Here is a 20,621-nt window from a genome sequence, read left to right as displayed (position 1 = left end):
TAAGTGAAAGGTAAAACGCCCGAAATCTCCGTGTAAACAATGCGTGACGTAGACGCGCGAGAGATCACTTCCGGCGTAACTTTGGAGACGGTTCAGTTCGGTTCAGTTGAACATCTGATTCAGATCAGTTCACATAGCTGTTAACAAGAAGTTAAAACTATATAAATACTGTTCGTTTTCTCACACAAACCGCTCGTTTCGTATCTTAGGCCATCAGTGTGTACTTACATTTACGAGCATTAAATCATGTTTAATTTGGACTTCTCTGTGCATGCTCTTTGAGGTGGTGACCATAGACCTGCATTATATGACTGACAGACAAGAACGGTTTGACCTAAAAACATCAAAATTGAAAATACTGTGGAAATAAAGACACCTACATCGTGGATGCCTTTGAGGTAAGCTAAAACATATCAAAAAATAATTTCAAAGTGAACTATCCCTTTAATATCCAAACAAAATAAATGTGTGCAGCACTGAAATGCACTTTCATTAAAATGGGATGGGAAGTTTCACTTGTTAAATATAGATTTGAGATAATCCATTTGATTTTGATTTAGACTTTCTTTGATTTATATAGACTTTGATCAACGCCCCCCCCCCCCCCCCACCACCACCACACACACACACAGACAAAAACACACATAGACGTTTCAATAAAGACATCAAGCACAAATCTTTTTGAAAGGATTTTCAATTTTCTTTCAGAAATATACAGAGCCAAAGCATCATAAGATCACAGACCATTACAGGTAAAGTACATCTTTTTAATGCTTTTACTGATAGAGAGAGTCACTGCAAGAAAATAGTGGTTAACCTTCTTTTATAACTCCAGTACATTACAGTATAATAACTTCAGAACTGCTGGATTGATTTGCTCGACCTCTGAGTACACACCATCTTTGTTACGGCAGTAGCATGTCACTTAAAGACTAACTAGATATTGTCTTGTGGAAATACAATTTGAAATAAAAAAAATCAGATGTAGAAAGTGCTTAAGACATGTACAAAAAAAAAAGAAAACACAGCTGACACAAACCATTCAGAGAGAGCTGCCCGTCACCGAACACAATCCGCTCTCTTACGTGCTGTACATTTTACAAATCATCGTTGCAATGCCTCCGCAGTGCTTTCACAATAATATGCCTAGGCAACGTATACTGTGAGCATCCTCAAACAAACCGCTCTGGGATCGTCATAATAGAGAGGCCTATATAAAACAGTATTGGGGAATTCATAACATTCCATCAGCCAGTAGCCCGCCTGGCTGTGCTGAAATGTCAGGGGAGAAATGTAAAACCCATAAATGTGGTCTGCTCTCTGAAACTGGCAATGACCCTGTCCTATCATTCAGAGCGATATTTGTTCATCTGTTTGGTTCGGTTGTAAGTGCATGACCATCCGGTGCCTGAATCAGGCAAGACTTGCGGTCCAGTGGGAGAGGGGATTGAAACTCACCAGGGCTGGGTGATAAGAAAAGTACACAGGCTACAAAAGAGTACTGAGAGCTACTCAAACAGAACAACAGCCATAATCCAATATTTGCTCACAGGCGCCATGTTCATTTTAGCACGTGCTAGCAGCTTCTTTACATGAATGGAGTCCTGGACCTGTTTTTGTGGCTCTTTTCCCATTGTTTTAAGACTGAATCAACTAGTCCATGTGGTATAAATTGTTAACACAAATGCTAATGTCAAATAATTAATACCCATATGGCTCATTGTAAAGTGGAAGTTAATGCAGTGGCAAAAGGGATGCTACCCATGATTCAAAGTATGTCTTGGATAAGGGATGGCAATTTTTCGTCATTATTTAGCATTAATTAAATGCATTAATATTAAGTTGTAGTTTCTTTGCATGCAGAGTTGCTAAACAGAATTGCAAAATGATGGTTTACTAACAGGTTTCTTCTCTCTCTCATCTGTACTGGTAGTCACACCCCAAACTAATGCCATGGTTAGAGAAAGTAATTTTACATGGACAAATTACACACTTCATCTCCTTTTAAAGTCTGTATTTAATAGTATGAAATGAGAATCATAATATGTGTTTGGAGTTTTTCATATTTTCCGGGTTCCCACAAATGCTGAACCTATTATTGTTTTGCTCAGCTTTAAAGTATTTCATTTCACTCACAAAGTGCAGTTTCTGGCCAATGTCCAAAAAAAAAAAAAGATTTCTCCAAAACGGTCAATAGGTGTAAAAACCCTGGATTTAAATTCAGTGCACGTTGCAAGTTTGATTCTTGTGTGTTGGAAGATTTCTATAGGTCTGTATTATTATTTTTTTTTTCATTTCTCCTTGTGGGAAATTTGTGCCGAGTTATCAAAAGAGAAAGATAGGCCAAGTAAAGTAACATAGATATTATGCTGTGGGTATAGCACTGGCGTCACCATCAGCTGAGAGGAAATTTCAAAATGAAAGATTGATTGTTTGTACAGTATCAATTGACTGAAGAACAAAGCAAAATAACTGCAAATGTACATACAGAGAGCATGAAGGTTTTATATACAGTGTAGGGAAGACTGAGCTGTACTATCAGCACTGAAACAGGCCTTTTCCAGTTTAAGCCCCACAATGGGCACCAATCCATTTGTAAAATTAGACTCATCCAACAGCACTCATGTATGAAACCCATTGAAATGCCACAAACATAATAATACGTAAAGTGCTTACAGCACCGACTGACTCAGCGGCGTCACGCCTTGCAGTGTTTCTTCAATTCGGGTTGTCAGGTTGGTGCAAATCAAAATGGTTCCTTTGGGTCAAAATCAGGATCTTTGTATTTTCAAGAGCGAGAACCACAGTTCCACCTCCTCGTTTATATGAGAAATCGCCTCTGGCCATATATATCTTTATGAGCGAGGGGGGAATGGGAGATAACTTGACGAGGAGATAAAAGAGTGGAGTGTCAGAAGCTTTGATAAGCAAAACACACTGATATCTGTTATGCCCGATCTGTTTGTGCAGTCATAGGGCTTGGAAAGGTTATTCAACTAAATGTAGATTCAGAGTGCCACAACCCAGGAAAACTTTGGCAGGAAGAGAGTTGTTGGTATCAGTGGATGTAAGCACAGTTGGCGCCCAAACTGGGATGAGCCTCAACCTTGTTAAAAGGGGTCAGTGGCAATTTCATACAATTATGCCACTTGATGTAACACCACATAGATAATGGCTGTGCTCTTGTCTAGTACTAGAAAAACATGCTGCCATCATTTTGATGTTTTAATTTTTTTGGTAGTCTGGATATTTCTCCCCAGTATAGCAATAACCAAAATGCTGAATGAATTGAGAAATAGAGCAGATAATGAAAGCAATTATATCCATTTCTAATGAATTGTGGTAGAATACTTATGTGAAGAGCACTGGGCCAGAAATATGTCTGTTTGGAGATTCTTGCCTGTGGTTTAGTCACTATACAGTAATTGGGCAAATGCCTCTAGTTTTCAGCTTGCCATATACCACAGCATTGGCTTCTGTTTGCGTCTCTCTGCTATGTAGCATGCGATCCTAGCCCAATTGCTGTATTTCAGTACCTTGATTCGGGGCTAAAGGTGATATTACCTTGAGTGAAGTGCTTGAGTTATCAGTAGTGCCATAGGTTGCAAATTCAGTTCTGTAGACAAAAAACAACAACAGCAACAACACATATTTACATTAAGTATGAAATCCCACATTCCATTAAAAAAAAAAAAAAAAACATGAACACAAATTGCTCACTTATAACAGTGAGAGTACTCAATGCTGTACAGTCCAATGGCAGAGCAGACAGAAGATTCAACCTGGAGCAACATGTAAAGGACTTGGATCTTGATTTGTAAACTAAATTTGTGGTGTGCAAGAAACAAGCAATTTGAAAATATATCTAGCACATGTGTAACAAGCTCAGGCGGGTTTTTTTTTAAGAATCAAAGGAAAATTTTTAAGCGTTATAATTTGACTTCACAACAGGACACAGGACATAGTGCATCTTTTAAAAATCCAAACACCCAACCAGATCAACCCTTTTCAGAAAGAATAGTATTTTTGAAAAAACGAAAACAGTTTAGGTTCAAATGGTCCTTAAATAGTCCTACTGAATGCTCCCAAGTAGGTGAGATTACACAATCCACTTAGTTCCCAGTGCAAGTCCAATGAAATTTGAAATCAAGTTGTTAAAACACTGAAATTAAAGAATGTTCAGAAAGAAAGAACAACTAAGTACACAAACATCTTATCTCTGAATGGTAAACCGACAGCTCATGGCCATTTTCGATCTGAGGTTTTCACATTTTTATGCCAGGTAAACTTTTGTCACAAGGGCCAGAATCCAAAGATACTGACTGACAATAGTTGTTTTAATTCAGTTCATACATTTTTTTTGTCCTTTTATATTTTTTCTTTTGTTTAGCTAGCTGTGGTAGAGGCGTTGAGAAATCTTACATACAACTTTGACAGTTGTGCTTGAATGTACAGGAGTAACAAAGCATTGTTCTCTGATGGTGCCGAGGAGTGGTAGCCTTCATCCTCATCTCATCTCAACAATGTTGTTACGCATTCTCCGAGGAGGTCATTCACTCAGAGCTGTTTCAAAGTTACTGGAACTACAGCAAGGACACTGGTTTTGTTTCGTGTGTCTTTCTGTGTTGGCAAGTGACGTCACTGTGGCACACGGTTGTTTGGGGAAAGTTTTGGCCCATACTGTACATTAGGGGCTTAGTCCATGAGCTCACGACAAGGATCTGAAAACGGTAAGGCTTTTCAGAGCTGTAAATAAGATTTGGACAAATGTGGAATATCATCAAAGAATGTTCAAAGCAAAACAAGTGAAGGATAAAATGAAACCGGCGTGCTAGATGTGCTTGAAATGCTTCCTGGTTTTCGTCTGGGGGGGGTCGGGGGTCAATCCCCTTTGGCCAAACCCATCACTGGATTCCTCTGTCTTCTGTCCATCTCCTGCAGTCAGACATGGGTCTGCATGCGTTTCTGCAGGGGCCGCGTGAGGTCTGAGTTCTGGGACGATGATTGAGAGTAATGGGACGAGGAGGAGGCCGAGGCCTTGCTGTCCTTGTCGAACTGCACGTAGCCGTCCTGCTTGCTGTAACTGCTGACGCTGCTGTCGCACTGTGTGTCCAGGAAAGAGCTGGAGTCGCTCATCGATCCTCGCTGGAATTCTCTCTCGCAAAGCTCGATGGAACTGCTGCCCATGCCCAGCACAAACCGCTGGCTGTAGTCGTACAGGCGGTTGGGTCCAGCGCCCAAGGTGGAGTAGATGTTGGTGAAAGACATTCCTGTGGGAACCCGCTGTTTGCCGGTGGTGGCTGTGGCAGGGTCTCGCCGGAGCTCTGTGGTCTGGTTTCCCGCCAGCGTGGTTGGGGTGCCATGATGCTCCTTAAAGGTGTTCACACTGTAGTATCCATTGGTGGGATCCTTTGAGGAACAATGCATTGACAAACATGTCATTGGATGAAAGGAGTTAAACGAAACGACTCTAAAATCATGACTAGGCAACAGTAAAAAAATAGTTGTAAAGAGCTTTTGCACTAGCAGCGAAACCATTCATTTTCAAGAGTTGCCATTATCTGAACAATTGACACTGAGCTCAACTTAATGCTGATCAAAGCAATACTGTCTTGTATTTGGATGGTCCGTTTAACGCATTCAGTTGACTATAAGGTCTATTAACTATCACTAGAGAGTTAGTAGGGTATTAGTAGACTGGTAGGGTTAGGGATAGAATAAGTTGACGCAATTGCAAAGTTACTTATAGTCAGTAGAATGTCCTTTGCAGGAGCATCACAATAAAGAGTTGGCAGATATTAAGCAGACAGTCTACTAATACCCTAATGAGAGTTAGTTGACATGTAGTTACTTTGAATGTTCACAAGAGACCATCAAAATAAAGTGCTACTGGAATGACTACTAGAAACCAAATGCACTTAGAGTTGGTAATCTCAGGCAATTCAATCACTGTCAGTGTGAACGCCCCTTAAGTATGTCAAAAAAATGATCTTATACTCAAACATTTTGCACAATATCAGAAATTTTTGAAGACCTATACTTGCACCATAGTCAAACTTTCGAAAAATCAAGAGTAGCGCTCGTTCTGGGAGGTCACGTCAGTCAAGCTCACATCAGCTGACACATCTAGGAATACGACGCCTATCACAGAATTCCTTTATAAAGGTCCAATCAGCTTTATTGTGTTGCTCAGGAGCTAGTTACCCTCCAACATCCCCACCTCATCCTCTCGTCCAGTCAGAAAGGAACTGCTAATCATCTTCATTCAAGTCTAAATACTATTATACCGTGTAAATATACTGTAGCCATATTCAGTTAAGGCCAATTTATACTTCTATGTAGGGTGTGCGCAGTAGGTACAGCGTAGCATACGCACAGATACGTACCATACCGCGTACTCTTCGCCGTAGCCTGACGAGCACCTCCTCAAAAATGTAACTACATGTTGCGGCGACGCGGACCGCAAGATCTGCGATTGGTCGGCTTGGTAGCATCGCATTTCCACACGTACCATCTCAGGCATTTCCGCACATACCATCTCCTCCGACGTCTTCTCTTGTTTATGCCTTTTAGTTTTAGTAATTTCACTAAAATTAACTGTTTTCCACCTCAATAAGGTCCAACTCCAACATGATCCGCTCTCTTTCAGTCGCCATTGCTTGTAGTAACCTCGCCGCGAGGAATCTAAACACAGTGGAACATTAAAACCCTCCGCCGCCAACTAGCTTTTCGGAGCAGTACTGCAGAGCAACTAAGACCTGCTGAAGAAGTATAAATGCTAACGACGGCGTCGCCTACACTACAGCGTAGTATAAATTGGCCTTTAACCGTGAGGAGGTTAGCTTAATTTGTGTTTCAAATATGAATTTTGAGTTACACTTTATTTTGATAATCCAATTTAAATATTCGTAACTTTACAACTAAATGTCAACATTGACATGTAGTTTGCAATTGAATGGGAGTTAGTTGACGTAGACTTGCAAAGTTACTTATAGTCAGTTGGGGAGCATCAAAATAAAGAGTTAGCAGATATTAAACAGACAGTCTACTAATACTCTATAATTATTGCTATTTGACGTAGTTGCAAACTTATAGTTAGTAGAATGTCTAAAGTGGACCATCAAAATTAAGAGTTACTGTATTTTGTGATTTTATCTCATTCAAATTGGACACGTCTGTGTTTTTTCTCATGCAACCTTGGCAACCATATTGCAGTACATTATCTATTATTTTTATACTAACTCTTCTTTGACTAATTTAATCCTGTCAAAATAGGAATGCGTTTGATCGCAGGGTAATGTTTGTTACTACTGTAAATGCTTCTCCTTTATTTTGACCATCATCTAGCACTGTAAGTCAAAGCTACATTTCTTGACAATTTCTTGTGTGATGCACATATTCTCTTTCTTTCTTTAGTGCCCTTCTGTTTCAGAGCATTTAAAAAGGCTAGAAATACATCAAACATCAAACAGTGGTAATAAATCACTTGGATCAGTCACCCGAGTAAAGCGACCATCTTAAGCAGTAACCTATAAATATCATTACAGGCTAATTAGACAAAACCTTGATACACAAACTGGTTGTTAGTCTGTACTTTTCAGCTTTAATTGGACTTCAGAATCAGGACTTTTAAATCTGTAATGGAAATCAAAGCGAATGAACTTGATACCATGGCTGCTGTCGTTGTCGTGGTGCTATATCAGCACGGTTGCTAAGAAGCAAAACAGATGACAAAAGTGGACGTGGATGCCATTTTGAGCGGGAGCGCAGGGGAGAGACGATTATCACCTGTAGGTGACTTCTCTATGACAACACGAGAAAGGCGTCGTCAGGCACGGTTTTATCAGGCAACAGGGATTGTGTGCGCTCCATATCTGCTCATTTTACACACTCATCTACATGTAGGGAGGGAATCCCACTGGGAGCAGGTAGAGCGGGTCATGAAACGGTTTAGGAACTTGAAAATAAGTACAAACGAGAGAACAAAAGCTATGCTACTTTTGTCAGGAACTGCTGTCTGCTTAACGGTGGGATCATATGTTAACCGAACTGTAATTACAATAGTTGTTCGTTGTGCTCACACTAAATTTAGCTAAATTAGTATCTTACTTAACATACTCGATGATCAGTGCAAATGCTTAAAGGGCAAGTATAATTGCGTATAAGACTTTAATTTGTTTTTCTCCTTAAATATTGGTTTTGGCTGAACACAATTTTAAATATCAATCTTCTAAGCAATTTCCTGGCGTAAATGACGAACACTCATTATGAACGCAGTTGTCGCATTACTTTAGTTTCACATTAAAACTGCTTATTTTGTTACTTCTTAAGTGTGCTCCCACACAACAGACCCCTAGCAGAGCTCTTGTTTGAGAAAATGATGGAGGAAGACCTTGGCTGATTTATTTATAAATCAAATGAAGATAACTGTGTAGAGAAAAGTAATTACATTTGCAGCTCAACAAGTATGGAATATTGTTTATGAGTAAGAACCATTATTTGAAAATGAATATGTACCCTATCTGGTAAAACTTTATGGCACGCTATTAATCATTTGTTGAGCATAGTTAGTTCGTCATTTATAAAGCATTAATAAGCAGTTATAAATAGGCTATAAATGCTTTTTTTCTTGATTTATAAGCATATCAATAATGCGTTTAATAATTCTATCAATCTTCTAAACATTAAAATGTAACACACACAACACAGTGATACAGAACATAGAAATATTTAACAGCCTTTAAATCTCCTTTATAAATGCTTTACAAAGCATGAACAGTCCTCACTTTAGATGTGCTCACAAACATAGTCAACTGACCACTACTAAATGCTTTATAACTACCCAAATTAACCCTGAATTACAGCATAACTACATGTTAATAAAGCATTTATTAACACACTAAGCAACATCACTATATGTCTGAATAATATGTAAGAATGTACATTGAAATAGTTTATAAATTATTTACTAAGTAAAGTCTGGTTTATAAAAAATGCAATTCTTCATTTAAAAGGATAAAAAAAATTAAACAAATTAAATTAAACAAAGAAAGCTTTTATAGCTGTTTTTATAAAACGCTTATCAATGTCTATTAATGCTTTATGAATGATGAATAAACTGTTTACTCATGTTTAACTAATGATTATTAGCACATAGTTATTAAAGTGTTACCGATTATCTTTTTTATTTATTTCTATTTATGCAAATACATATATTTGAATATATTTTTTTTATTTTTTTAAGAGTATAGTACTGTAACTGCAGCACTTATACGCTCATATTATTTTCTGTAAAAAAATACGGCATACTGCATGAATCGCTATTAAATATTTGAACAGACTGCGAGCCCTACAACATGTGCATTGAGGATATTTGAGAGGGGTGGCATATATCAAACAATTCCTCTCTTTCTTATATCACTTCCTTCAAATCCCATGGAGACATACCTTGATGTGCTGATACTCTTTCTCCTCTTCCTGAAGAACCTCAAGTTGCTTCAGAACGGACTCCTGCTGAAACTCTCCCCGTTCAATCTGCAGCAAACAACAGACCCATCCCCACGTTAATATCTAGGTTGCTCTCTCCCTTCAAATCGCTGAGCAGCTTTGGTACTCCAAAACACTTCCAAACTCCAAAAGGAAAGCTACTTCAACTGGGGCAATTTCCTGTGAATATTTTGTATGTCATTAGCCAACACAATCTTTGGGGGGTGTCCAAATTCCTCGTCTTGCTTTGTCAAAAGTTTTGCATACTTAACTCAAATCTAGCTCTGATTCTAGGCCTTTGAGGCGTGTTGTGGCAATGAGTGAAATTTCCAAAGAAGGGGGCGGCATGTTTTTTTTTTTTTTTTTTGACAAACACTTGATCACTGGCATCTCTATGGTTACATCTATACCCATGTCTTCCCAGGAAATGCAGGCTAGGGGCTAAATATAGGCATCCAGGCCAGCAGGGTTCTCCCACTTATGCTGCATTATTCATGGGTTTGACGTTAGCCGTGGCGAGGGAGATAGGCGCTATTAGTGTTGGGGTGGGGATGATTAGCATTCATTAGCTAAGGACGTGACAGGGACTAGTATAATGAGCTAGCTTGTTGATTTGGGGGTGCTGATGGGGTAATGGCAAGCGGGATGTTTACTTCAGAAAGTGACTCACCATGAGTTGCTTCATGGCGGCGTGTTCCTCGTTTTCTCGGGCGGCGTTGTGATCTTTGTGCACAATTTCCACTCGGATGTCGTTCTTGGCTGACACGACACCTTTGAGGTCTGAGAGGAAAGTTACATATGTTACTCCGGTCGTGCCATTTTGTGTAATGTACTGATGTGAAATATGATCTATCTCCATGCCACTTCACATTTGCCTTCATAAGAATCCCTAAAACGCATGTTGCCTTCAAGTCATGTTTACGAACTAAGATGAATCCCAACTTTCTGACATGGGGCATGTAATGATATTTAAGAATTTATAGTTTTGAGAATTAGCCTATATTATATTTTAATAAATGTGGGGTTTTTTTAATGTAATAATTGATTAATATCATAATTCATGGTTTAGGGTCCAATTCTCACTATTAACTAGTTGCTTATTAGCATGCACATTACTAAGATATTGGCTGTATATTATTACTTATAAAGCACATATCTTCTGCATGACCATATTCTTATTATATTAACCATATTAAGCAGAGTTTATTGAGGGCAAAAGTTGTAGTTAATACTCACTATTACACTGTAAAAAATATTTTTTGGTGAAGTAAATACTACTGAAAAAAAAGTTAGTTCAGACAAGAATTAAAAAAAGTAAATTCCATATCAGTACTTAATTCAAGCAAGTAGAAATGAAAGTGTAAATATCAACTCAATAAAATTAAGTAAAAATTACTCAGTTTTTCTGATACTGGGGTTCCCATCATGCACTGGACCTTGAATAATTAATGGGGTTAATTTTTTACTGGTTTCCAGCTGTATTTACACTTTTATCATTGATTTTTTTTGTCAATATAGTAGTAACTTGCCATTTTGTGACATTTCGAGTAATTTTTTTGCTCAAAATGACACATTCAAATACAAAAACGACCCACTAAATGTTACTGCCATTGTGTATTGTCTACCAAGTATTGAGGTGTTTGCATTCACATGAGTTTCACATCTGACATGAGGTAATACAAATTACTTAGATGATCTAAGTAAAGCACAAACTATATATGACAAATAAAATTCAATATTATTGTTTTAGTGAAATGCAATGCAAAGGCAAGGGAAATTTCAACTAAATCGACTTACTAGCCAAGTTGAAATTACGTATTTTTTGTAAAGTTTACTTAATTCCATATTCAAAGTAAATTAAACTTAAAGATTTCTAATTAAAGCTACTGATAAATATGTTTAGGTTTTTACTTGGCAAATCTTTGTAAATTTACTAACATTTTCTGAGTGAAAAAAGTTACCTAGCTTTTTTCAAGTAAATCCTACTCCAGTTTTTTCATATATATATATATATGTCCATGAAATAAAACGAACAAATACAATTTTTGATTTAATAATGTATTCGTAAATATTAAAAAAATAACATTAACAAAAATACTTTATAATATGTTTCCATTCTTAGTTCATGTTACCTAATGCAGTTAACCAATGCAACCCTGTGTAACTGAAATATTAAATTGCCCATTTTTTTTTTTCATGTTTACAACATCCTCAATCTTCAGTAGGAAGGACTTGAAGGCAACATAACACTACAGAACTAAGATAAGAGGAACCCTAGAGGAACCATTATACATCACATTAGAATCACACAGCTCATCTTGACGCATTGAAGAACAATGTTTATAGATAATTGGTGACGGTCAGGTAACAGGTCTTACTTTCTGTCTTAATTTTGCTTGCAAGTTCTCTCTGCTGAGCACAGATGGAGGTGGGCAGTGTAGGCATAACCAGGTGAGCGTCTTCTGTGGCATACAACAACAACATGCTCAACTCTAGAAATGCCACCAACAATGGTAAACTGCAAGCTCATTTTCGGCTGTCTGACGCTAACCTGTACATGGATGAGCTGTTTTCTCTTTTGATCATGAGAGAGAATGGATGCGGTAAAAGGAAAACAAATAAGAAACAGAGCTAAGGGTGGGCGGTATGACAAAAGCCTCTAAGAGATTTCTAAGAAAAAAAGCCTTTTACTGCCACATAAAAAAGAAAATATGAATGTAAGATTTGGAGAATCATGATTCACATAGTGACATTTTATTACAAGAGTAGTTATAGCATTACGAATAACATTTTTCAGTATATATTACACCATTTAATCTCTGAATTTTACAATGTCAAAATCATGCACTAAAATGCACACGTAAATAACAAAAAACTCAGTAATACATAATACGTATCAGCCTCGCATGTGTTGGTATAACACCCATTCAGTTAAATTTTTAACTTAATGTAAATCAAGTTGCAATGTTTCTAGATCCCTGTAAGTAACCAACAATTAAACCTTACAAATGACACCAAAAACACATGGCGTACCAACAGTGGAAAAATACTACTTTTCGGCAACACTTTACTTGAAGGGTTGTTCATAAGACTGACATGACACCTTCATAACCATGACATGACATATGTCTTGAATATGAAGTAGGATTTATACATGTTTATGACAACTGTCATTAAGTGTCTTTTGCTCAATAATGACATTTTGAATGCAAATATGGCATTGCAACACTATCTCACGACCAATTCGTACGAATTCGACGCATGATTAAAAAGTGTCTAATTCGTACGACCTCACACGTACTAATTCGTACGATTTGTCTAAACCCACGTGATGGTTAGGTTTAGGGGCGGGGTAAGGGGTAGGTCGTTCGTACGAATTCATACGAATTGGCCAATTCGTAAAATATGTACGATTTAGCAAAATCGTATTAATTCGTACGAGTGAGGTCGTATGAATTGTTACGAATTAGCCACTTTTTAATCATTCGTCGAATTCGTACGACTTGGTCGTGAGATTGGGTTGGACATTGTTTAAGATGTCTTTGTTATGACATATTGACATACAATTAAGTTTAACTGTTATGTGGTTGGCTTTGACATTGGCTGTCATGAGGCATTATAACTGTGTCATGAATATTTTTCTACAGTGGTTAAAAAGTTATAATGTCTTCATGACAGCCAATGTCGAAACCAACCACCTGACAGTTTAATTTATTGTTAACCATGTCATAACCATGTTGCTATGTCATGTTTATAACAGGTTGTGTTGTCTTAGTAATGTCAAGTTGTCATGACAAAGACACTGACAGGTTATGATGTATTGGTTTATGTCAAGGTGTCATAACATTCTGTTTTTAACCACGGTTTTATGAGCATTACATAATTTTTACCGGCTGATGCATTTCTGGTCTATACCGTCATACCACCCAACCCTACACAAACACTCAACTAAAAGGAATATAGAAATAAAGGCTTGGTTTCTGTGAAGTGACATGAACACCTTAACAGCCTGCTCTTTGTCTGACTGAGGAGCACTTGTTCTGGTGATGGACATGCAGGAAGCCAATTGGTTGAGAGGTACATACTTCTCTGAGAGCGCGTACAGCAGAACGCTCCGATGGTTCCCATGAGGACGATGAATGCAACGAAAGCGCCAACTGCCACACCGATGATCACAGCAACAGGGAGAGATTCTGTCGGGAAACAAAACAGAGCCTTCTACAATAACACAGCATGGCCAAGACTGGTGGATCCAGCAACCTCTCACTCCTGAACATATTTCAAGACCCGCACCGGCACGGAACAAATGAGAATCAAATGTTGTGTTAAAGAGACATTTGCACCTTCAAGGCATTTATTCAAAGGCAATTAACAGTGCCATCACCTTCTGGAGAAAGCAAAGGTATGCTCAGTTGACATGAAAACCAGGCGTAACAATTTGCAGAGATGCCAATTATCGCATATGTTTAGCACACGACACGCACTTAACATGTCTTGAACGCGAACTCCGCGTCGGATTTTATCATTCACCTTGGATCATTTACATACTGTGATTGTACGTGGGTGTAATGTGAATTCCAACAGTCCCATGAGTGTTTAATAAGCTGTGCTTTGGCTAATTAAAGCCAAATCAACTGTTTTATTTGTACTTTTGTTGGTATATTTATACCGAATGATGACCAGATTTTATGGCCAAATGATAATGAGAGTCAGACAATAAGCTGTACGATGCCAATTACTGTCTTCTGGTAAATTAAGCATTATGACTCCTGCGTACAAACATATTTGCATATTTAATGTCTGCATTACTGCATGCATTTTCACTCTCAGGAAAAAAAAAGGTACAAAAGCTGTCACTGGGGCTGTACCTTTTCAAAAGGTACACTTTTGTCCATTTTAGGTGCTAATATGTACATTTCTAACACAGTCTCATCCCAAGACGTCATATAACTGACGTTTTGGGACGTCTTTTGACCATACGTCAATATTCGCCTTTTTAGGGCCCCCTTAAACGTCGGTAGATGGCGATCCCGGGCCGTCATACATCTGACGCTTTACCTTTAACGTCAGTTAGGTGACGGGTTAGGTTTAGGGTTAGGTTTAGGTCTGGGGTAGAGTTAGGATCCCATAACCTCATCTACCGACGTTTAAGGGGGCCCTAAAAAGGCGAATATTGACGTATGGTCAAAAGACGTCCCAAAACGTCAGTTATATGACGTCTTGGGATGAGACCGGGTTGACATTTCAGGTGCTAATATGGACATTTTATGTGCTAATATGTACATTTTAGGTGCTAATATGTACATTTCAGATGCTAAAATGTACATTTTATGTGCTAATATGTACATTTTAGGTGTTAATATGTACATTTTAGGTGCTAATAAGTACATTTTAGGTGTTAATATGTACATTTTAGGTGTTAATATGTACATTTAGGTGTTAATATGTGTATTTTAGGTGCTAATATGTAAATTTTTTGTGTTAATATGTACATTTTTGTACCTTTTTTTCTGAGAGTGTTTCATACAAAAGGAATAGTTTACCCAAAAATGGTTGTTACACAAAGATAGCTATTGTATGCCTTTAGAAGACTTTGGAAGAGTTGTATACCATTATTTTTTATGTTTGTAACCATTAATTGTAATTTCAAGGAAAAGAGCAACCAGCACATTTCGTAAAATGTCTTCTACATACAAAATTCATAAGGGTTTGAAATGAGTAAACGATGGCCAAATTCTCATTTTGTGGTGGAAACTAGTTTATTAAAATTTAAATTATGTTATTTTAAAGGTTTCTTATTTACTTTCTATAGTCTACTACAATAGGTTTGCATGCCGACTTTAGTTTTCCCATAATAAACATTGCACATCACCTCATTTCTCAATGAGCCTGAAAATGGTTCATACGAAGATTCAATCTCTTCTTTCTGAGAGCCTTCTCTGCTCTGATTGGTCGGATGGCTCAGTCTGTTGTGATTGATCAACGTGTTGGAAACTAAACACTCATTACCATATCTGAATTTCAGCTCCGGAGGTTTCCTTAGCTCTGATAGTGGTATGAACACTAACAATCGTGACAATTTCTGCATTAATTAAAACGCAAGTCTCATTCTTCTGAAGTGCATGGAAAGTGGATATCGTGTGCATGTCGACAACTCACGCTACAACTAAATGTTTGAGAGAGGGGAAAAGCAGACTTTGTTCACGGACAGCCAATAAAGAGCGTAGGAGCATTATGCAAATTAGTTTCATTGTTACGATTACTGATGACTCGCTTCGGTGGAATCGATTCTTCCATTTAGGACACAATAACTTTATTGTGCACTTTGATATTTAAAACTTTGCAGACCTTTTTACATTCACAAACAGCTATAGTACACACTGCATGAAAAAAAAAAGATCAAGTAAGACAAACTATGTCTAAAATGTATTACATGTAAATAAATCCAAACCATGAAATCGCAATTGTAAGAAATGCACAAGAGAGAAATAATTAACTGTAGCAAGGCTGCAAATTAAATAGTGCTAAGTGTTGTTAATAGATTTACAAGATTTATTAAAGTTGCAGTTAAAAGCAATTACTTTTGCTGTTGCAATGAAATACTCATTTGCCGATTGCCAAATGAAAAGTAATCTAAAACTGGTAAATTAAGAAAAAAGAGATTAATATGATGTTGATGTGACTTGCAAATCTCATATAAAGTGATACATAATGTATAAAGTGATAAATGTTTTTTGTCTATTCCAGTGTTTTCAGAAAACATGGTTATGAAACACTGCATCACTATTCTACCGCAGACATGTTTTAAAGAAAAGAAGGTGGAACCTGTCGGACCTTGGATCCCACCTTGTTCCTTGAGGCGAATGATCTCTGTATCCGAGCCGAAGCTGTTCCAGGCGGTGCAGTTGTAGATGGTCTGAAAGTCGGCAGGTACGATGTTACTCATGGTGAGTGTGGACAGCACTCCGTCCTCTGTGCTTACGGTCTCCACCGTGTAGCGACCGGACGTCCCCGACTCCAGGACAGTTTCCTTCCAGGACCAGGCCTGATGAAGAACAAAAGAAACCATATTGAAAAGACCAACATACGCATGTTGTTCTTGATGCTGGTCTTGATGCAAAGGCATACAACTAATATATTTTATTGAGGTTTCTGCTTAACTCTTTCCCACCATTTACATATTGTTGTGGCAATCCATGTTATTACTGTTATATGGTATAGGGGGCGCTATTACACATCTTTAGATTAAAGAATCTCAAACGCATTCTCATCATGGGGCGTCATATAGTGATGGTTTTGACAATACGGATACATCCAACGCACATGGCACTCTTTAGCGTCAATATAACACGCTTCGGTTGGGTAGGTTTAGGTCTGGGGTAGTGTTAGGGTTAGACCTCTAGGAGGCGCCTTCTGGCCCATATATGTCTGCGTCTCATATTGACGCTAAAGGGTGCCATGTGTGTCGAATGTCGACGCATTGTCAAAAGTGTCAGTATGTGACGCCGTGGGATGAGAATGGGCTGGAATCTCTGAATCAAACAAGCAATATAAGCATTGCTTACTCAACATTATATAAATCAAAAACGAAAATTGTTACAGAATGAAATGTCGACCCAGGATGAATAACAGGTTTTGGAATCATTGTCATCATGGTCATTGATGGTCTCAATATACTCCATGTTTGTTTTGGTCATCGTTCTGAATCTAATCCAGCTGTAGTTTTTGAAATGAAAAATTTAGCTTTTTTTTAACGAAACACATTCACGCATTGATAAAAAAAAAAAGAGTGCATGAAGCTTAAATAAAAGAATAAAATGTTTTTTTCTCTCTCTCTTTCTGTAAAAACAAGTCAATGTTTAATGTAGCACTTATTATCTATTAACTATGCATTTTTTGCGGCATTTATCAACCTTCATTAATGTTAAAATTATTTTAAAAATGCCCATGCTTATTTTAGTTCACAGCGCATTAACAGATGCAACATTAACTAAGATTAATAAATGCTGTAGAAATATTGATCATTGCTAGTTAATATTAATGTTAATCTTGTTGCAAAGTGGTACAATTTGAAAGATGCAAGACCATTTTTCTTTCTTCGGGTAAATAGCATGACTCTACCAGTTATACCAGCACTAAGCAACATTAACCAGCCTGAATCAGCCTACTGGTGCAAGCTGGTCTTTTCAGTTTGCAAACAGAGACTTGCCTTAGCTTTCATCTGCTTTATGGGCGTTATTACACTTCTAAAGTTATTACTGGTTGTTCCAGACCACAGGAGCAGTATTTCCCATTCAACTGACATTTAGAAATAGCATGGCAATAAAAGCAAAGCCACACAGAGAGTAAACATCGTACAGAGATTACCTATGCACTTCCATGCACACGGCCACAAACACACACACTCCACAGAGTGAGTAATGAATCAAAAATTGGCCCGGAGAGGAGACAGTTCATCTAAGAGTGGTAAATCCTAATTGGATCTGTGGTAACAGGGCATAAGCATGCATTAAATGAGAAATTAAGGCTGTAAGACTGCCATGTCTAATACCCGTTCACTCATATAGAGGAAACAAATGATTTGAGATGCAATTTCATTTATTAAACAGATCGTAACTCATGAGTGCGTCATGTATTATTGGACTGTGTTTGCTGAGTCTAATGGAGTCACACAAGCCATGTGACAACAGCAAGCGCCCACTCAACAGCTGTAGTCCTGTCTGAGCCGAGTCACGGGAAGGAGAGCAACTCACAATGCGGTCTGGGGGTGGCGTGCTGCGGATGAAACACTTGATCTGTCCCTTTTCCCCGTGTGGAGCCTGATGTGTCTGAGTGCTGGAGATGGTCGGAGGTCCTGAGGAGAGAAAAGACGCTCACAGTCACTCGTCACATATGCGAGAGAGTCCTTGGAGTCCTTTCAAGACTGGAAGACACTACAACATAGAAGCTTGTTTCCGCCACTGAATAAAAATAATAACAATAGTAATTGCGACTTTTTATCTCACAATTGCGAGATATGTAGTCAGAATTGTGAGAAATAAAGTCGCAATTGCCAGATATGTAGTCAGAATTGTGTGATATAAAGTCGCAATTGCGTCTTATAAAGTCAGAATTGCGATTCTGAGAAAAAAAAAACAGAATTGCGAATTTTTATCTCACAATTTTCACTTTTTTCTCACAATTGCGAGTTTACATCACAGTTCTGACTTTGTAACACATAATTGCGAGTTTATATCTTGACATTCTGACATCTTTTTTTCAGAATTGTGAGATATAAACTCGCAATTGCGAGTTATTAGGCCAATTCTTCCCCCCTCAGAATAGTTTTTATTTCACAATTCTGACTTTATATCATGCATTTCTGACTTTATAACACAATTGCGACATCATATCTCGCAATTCTGACTTTATATCTCACAATTCTGACTTAATATCTCGCAATTCTGACTTTATATCACACAATTCTGACTTTATACCTCGCAATTCTGACTTTATATCTCGCAATTCTGACTTTATATCTCACAATTCTGACTTTATATCACACAATTCTGACTTTATACCTCGCAATTCTGACTTTATATCTCGCAATTTTGACTCTATCTCCCAATTGCGAATTTATAACACACAATTACAACTTTATATCTAGCAATTGCGACTATATATCTCGCAATTCTGACTTTAACACGCAATTCTGACTTTATATCTCGCAATTGCGACTTTATATCTCGCAATTCTGACGTTATAACACGCAATTGCGACTTAATTTCTCGCAATTCTGACTTTATATCTCGCAATTCTGACTTTATATCTCGCAATTCTGACTTCATATCTCGAAATTCAGAGAAATAAAGTCATAATTGTGAGATGTAAACTTTTTTATTTTTCATTCTGTGGCAGAAACAAGCTTCCATACTACAGAGAAGACACAAGTGTGTCTAAGTTAAAAAAGATGCATAGCTTTTAACAATTTGCTAATAATTTATGGCAACAATCTATTCTATTTATCAATTTATATGTATTTTATTGCATATATTTTATGTATAACCTGTTCCTAAAGTACAAGATTAAAGCATAATATATCTACCCCTACAGTTATAGATATTATAAATACCATATGCATCATATACTGGCGCTTTTGACAATGCGTCTACATCTGACGCACATGGCACCCTTTAGCGTCAATATGAGACGCAGATATATATGGGCAAGAAGGCGCCTCCTAGTGGTCTAACCCTAACCCTACCCCAGACCTAAACCTAAAATAACTGAAATGTTATATTGACGCTAAAGGGTGCCATGTGCTTTGGATGTATATGTCAGTATTTGACGCCTTAGGATGAGAATGCGTTGAAATACCCGTAGGTTACTTGGAAGTGGAAGATGCATCAGAAAACATCCATTTGGCATGTTTTACTGCGACTCAAGTATTACTACAGACACTTGAACTGGCTCTTTAAAATGCTAAAAGTGCACTTGAATACACTCTGAGTCTGGATGTTTGCCAAGTTCTAACATTCTTCATTCACTAGAAAATGTACACAGACCTCACTTTTAAATTAAATTCTGTTTACCACCCACTTTTTGTGCGCAGCAATCGCACATCTTCACTTGCTTCGGTCAAGCAGTCTTGACATTTGTGAATCTGGTGCATTGTATAATGACCCTCATTTGTGCAGTTGGACTGCAGCTGGGATGTGAAAAAGACACAGAAACTGTTGAATTTTCCCCTGGAGATTTACAGAAGCACGCACCAAGGCTGACATACACATTACCAGTTCCACGATCGACAAATTCTGCTGGCCCACGCTTCGAGAGAGGTGTGAAACTTTAACCCAGGAGGCTGAAGATCTCATCTGTAGGATCTGCCAATCAAGTGTGCAATACAGAGGCCTTGCGGTGGCCCGCTATAAATTTGCCATTAAAAGGAAAGAGCAGCATTGTATTGGGTTTGAATGGGCAGAATCTTAAAGGAGTCTCCTGTGGCCTGGTCTATTTAAGAGTTGTGTTAAGGGGTGAGGCAGTGAGTGTCTGGTCTTCATTTTCAATCTTGAAAAGAACTGATTTATGGCAGGCCTCATGTCTCCCGAGGAGATAAGACTCGGCGTGCCAACTGCTAGTCTATTTCTATAGGCGGC

At 37.9% G+C, this 20,621-nt stretch overlaps 1 protein-coding gene across 6 annotated transcripts in view; it reads right to left on the bottom strand.

The window, feature by feature from the left end:
• Positions 1 to 676: 676 nt before the first annotated feature.
• kirrel3b (kirre like nephrin family adhesion molecule 3b) overlaps positions 677 to 20,621 on the bottom strand; it is a 216,534-nt gene continuing 196,589 nt past the window's right edge. Inside the window, exons 10-16 of one of the 6 annotated variants that reach the window (XM_039647441.2) lie at positions 18,240 to 18,340; positions 16,321 to 16,531; positions 13,572 to 13,679; positions 11,865 to 11,945; positions 10,157 to 10,266; positions 9,448 to 9,534; positions 677 to 5,409 (exon numbers count right to left, since the gene is read on the bottom strand). In XM_039647441.2, coding sequence (XP_039503375.1) covers positions 4,942 to 5,409; positions 9,448 to 9,534; positions 10,157 to 10,266; positions 11,865 to 11,945; positions 13,572 to 13,679; positions 16,321 to 16,531; positions 18,240 to 18,340 — 1,166 coding nt within the window. In that variant the 3' untranslated portion in view covers positions 677 to 4,941. Of the gene's footprint in view, positions 5,410 to 9,447; positions 9,535 to 10,156; positions 10,267 to 11,864; positions 11,949 to 13,571; positions 13,680 to 16,320; positions 16,532 to 18,239; positions 18,341 to 20,621 lie in introns of all 6 variants that reach the window. The other 5 variants (XM_089135277.1, XM_039647440.2, XM_039647442.2 and 2 more) reach the window with 5 other exon arrangements.

The sequence above is a fragment of the Pimephales promelas genome, chromosome 10 (assembly GCF_988280905.1).
Source record: "Pimephales promelas chromosome 10, fPimPro1.hap1.1, whole genome shotgun sequence".
In the NCBI taxonomy this organism is placed as follows: domain Eukaryota; kingdom Metazoa; phylum Chordata; class Actinopteri; order Cypriniformes; family Leuciscidae; genus Pimephales; species Pimephales promelas.
This window is presented reverse-complemented; position numbering and strand designations above follow the sequence as displayed.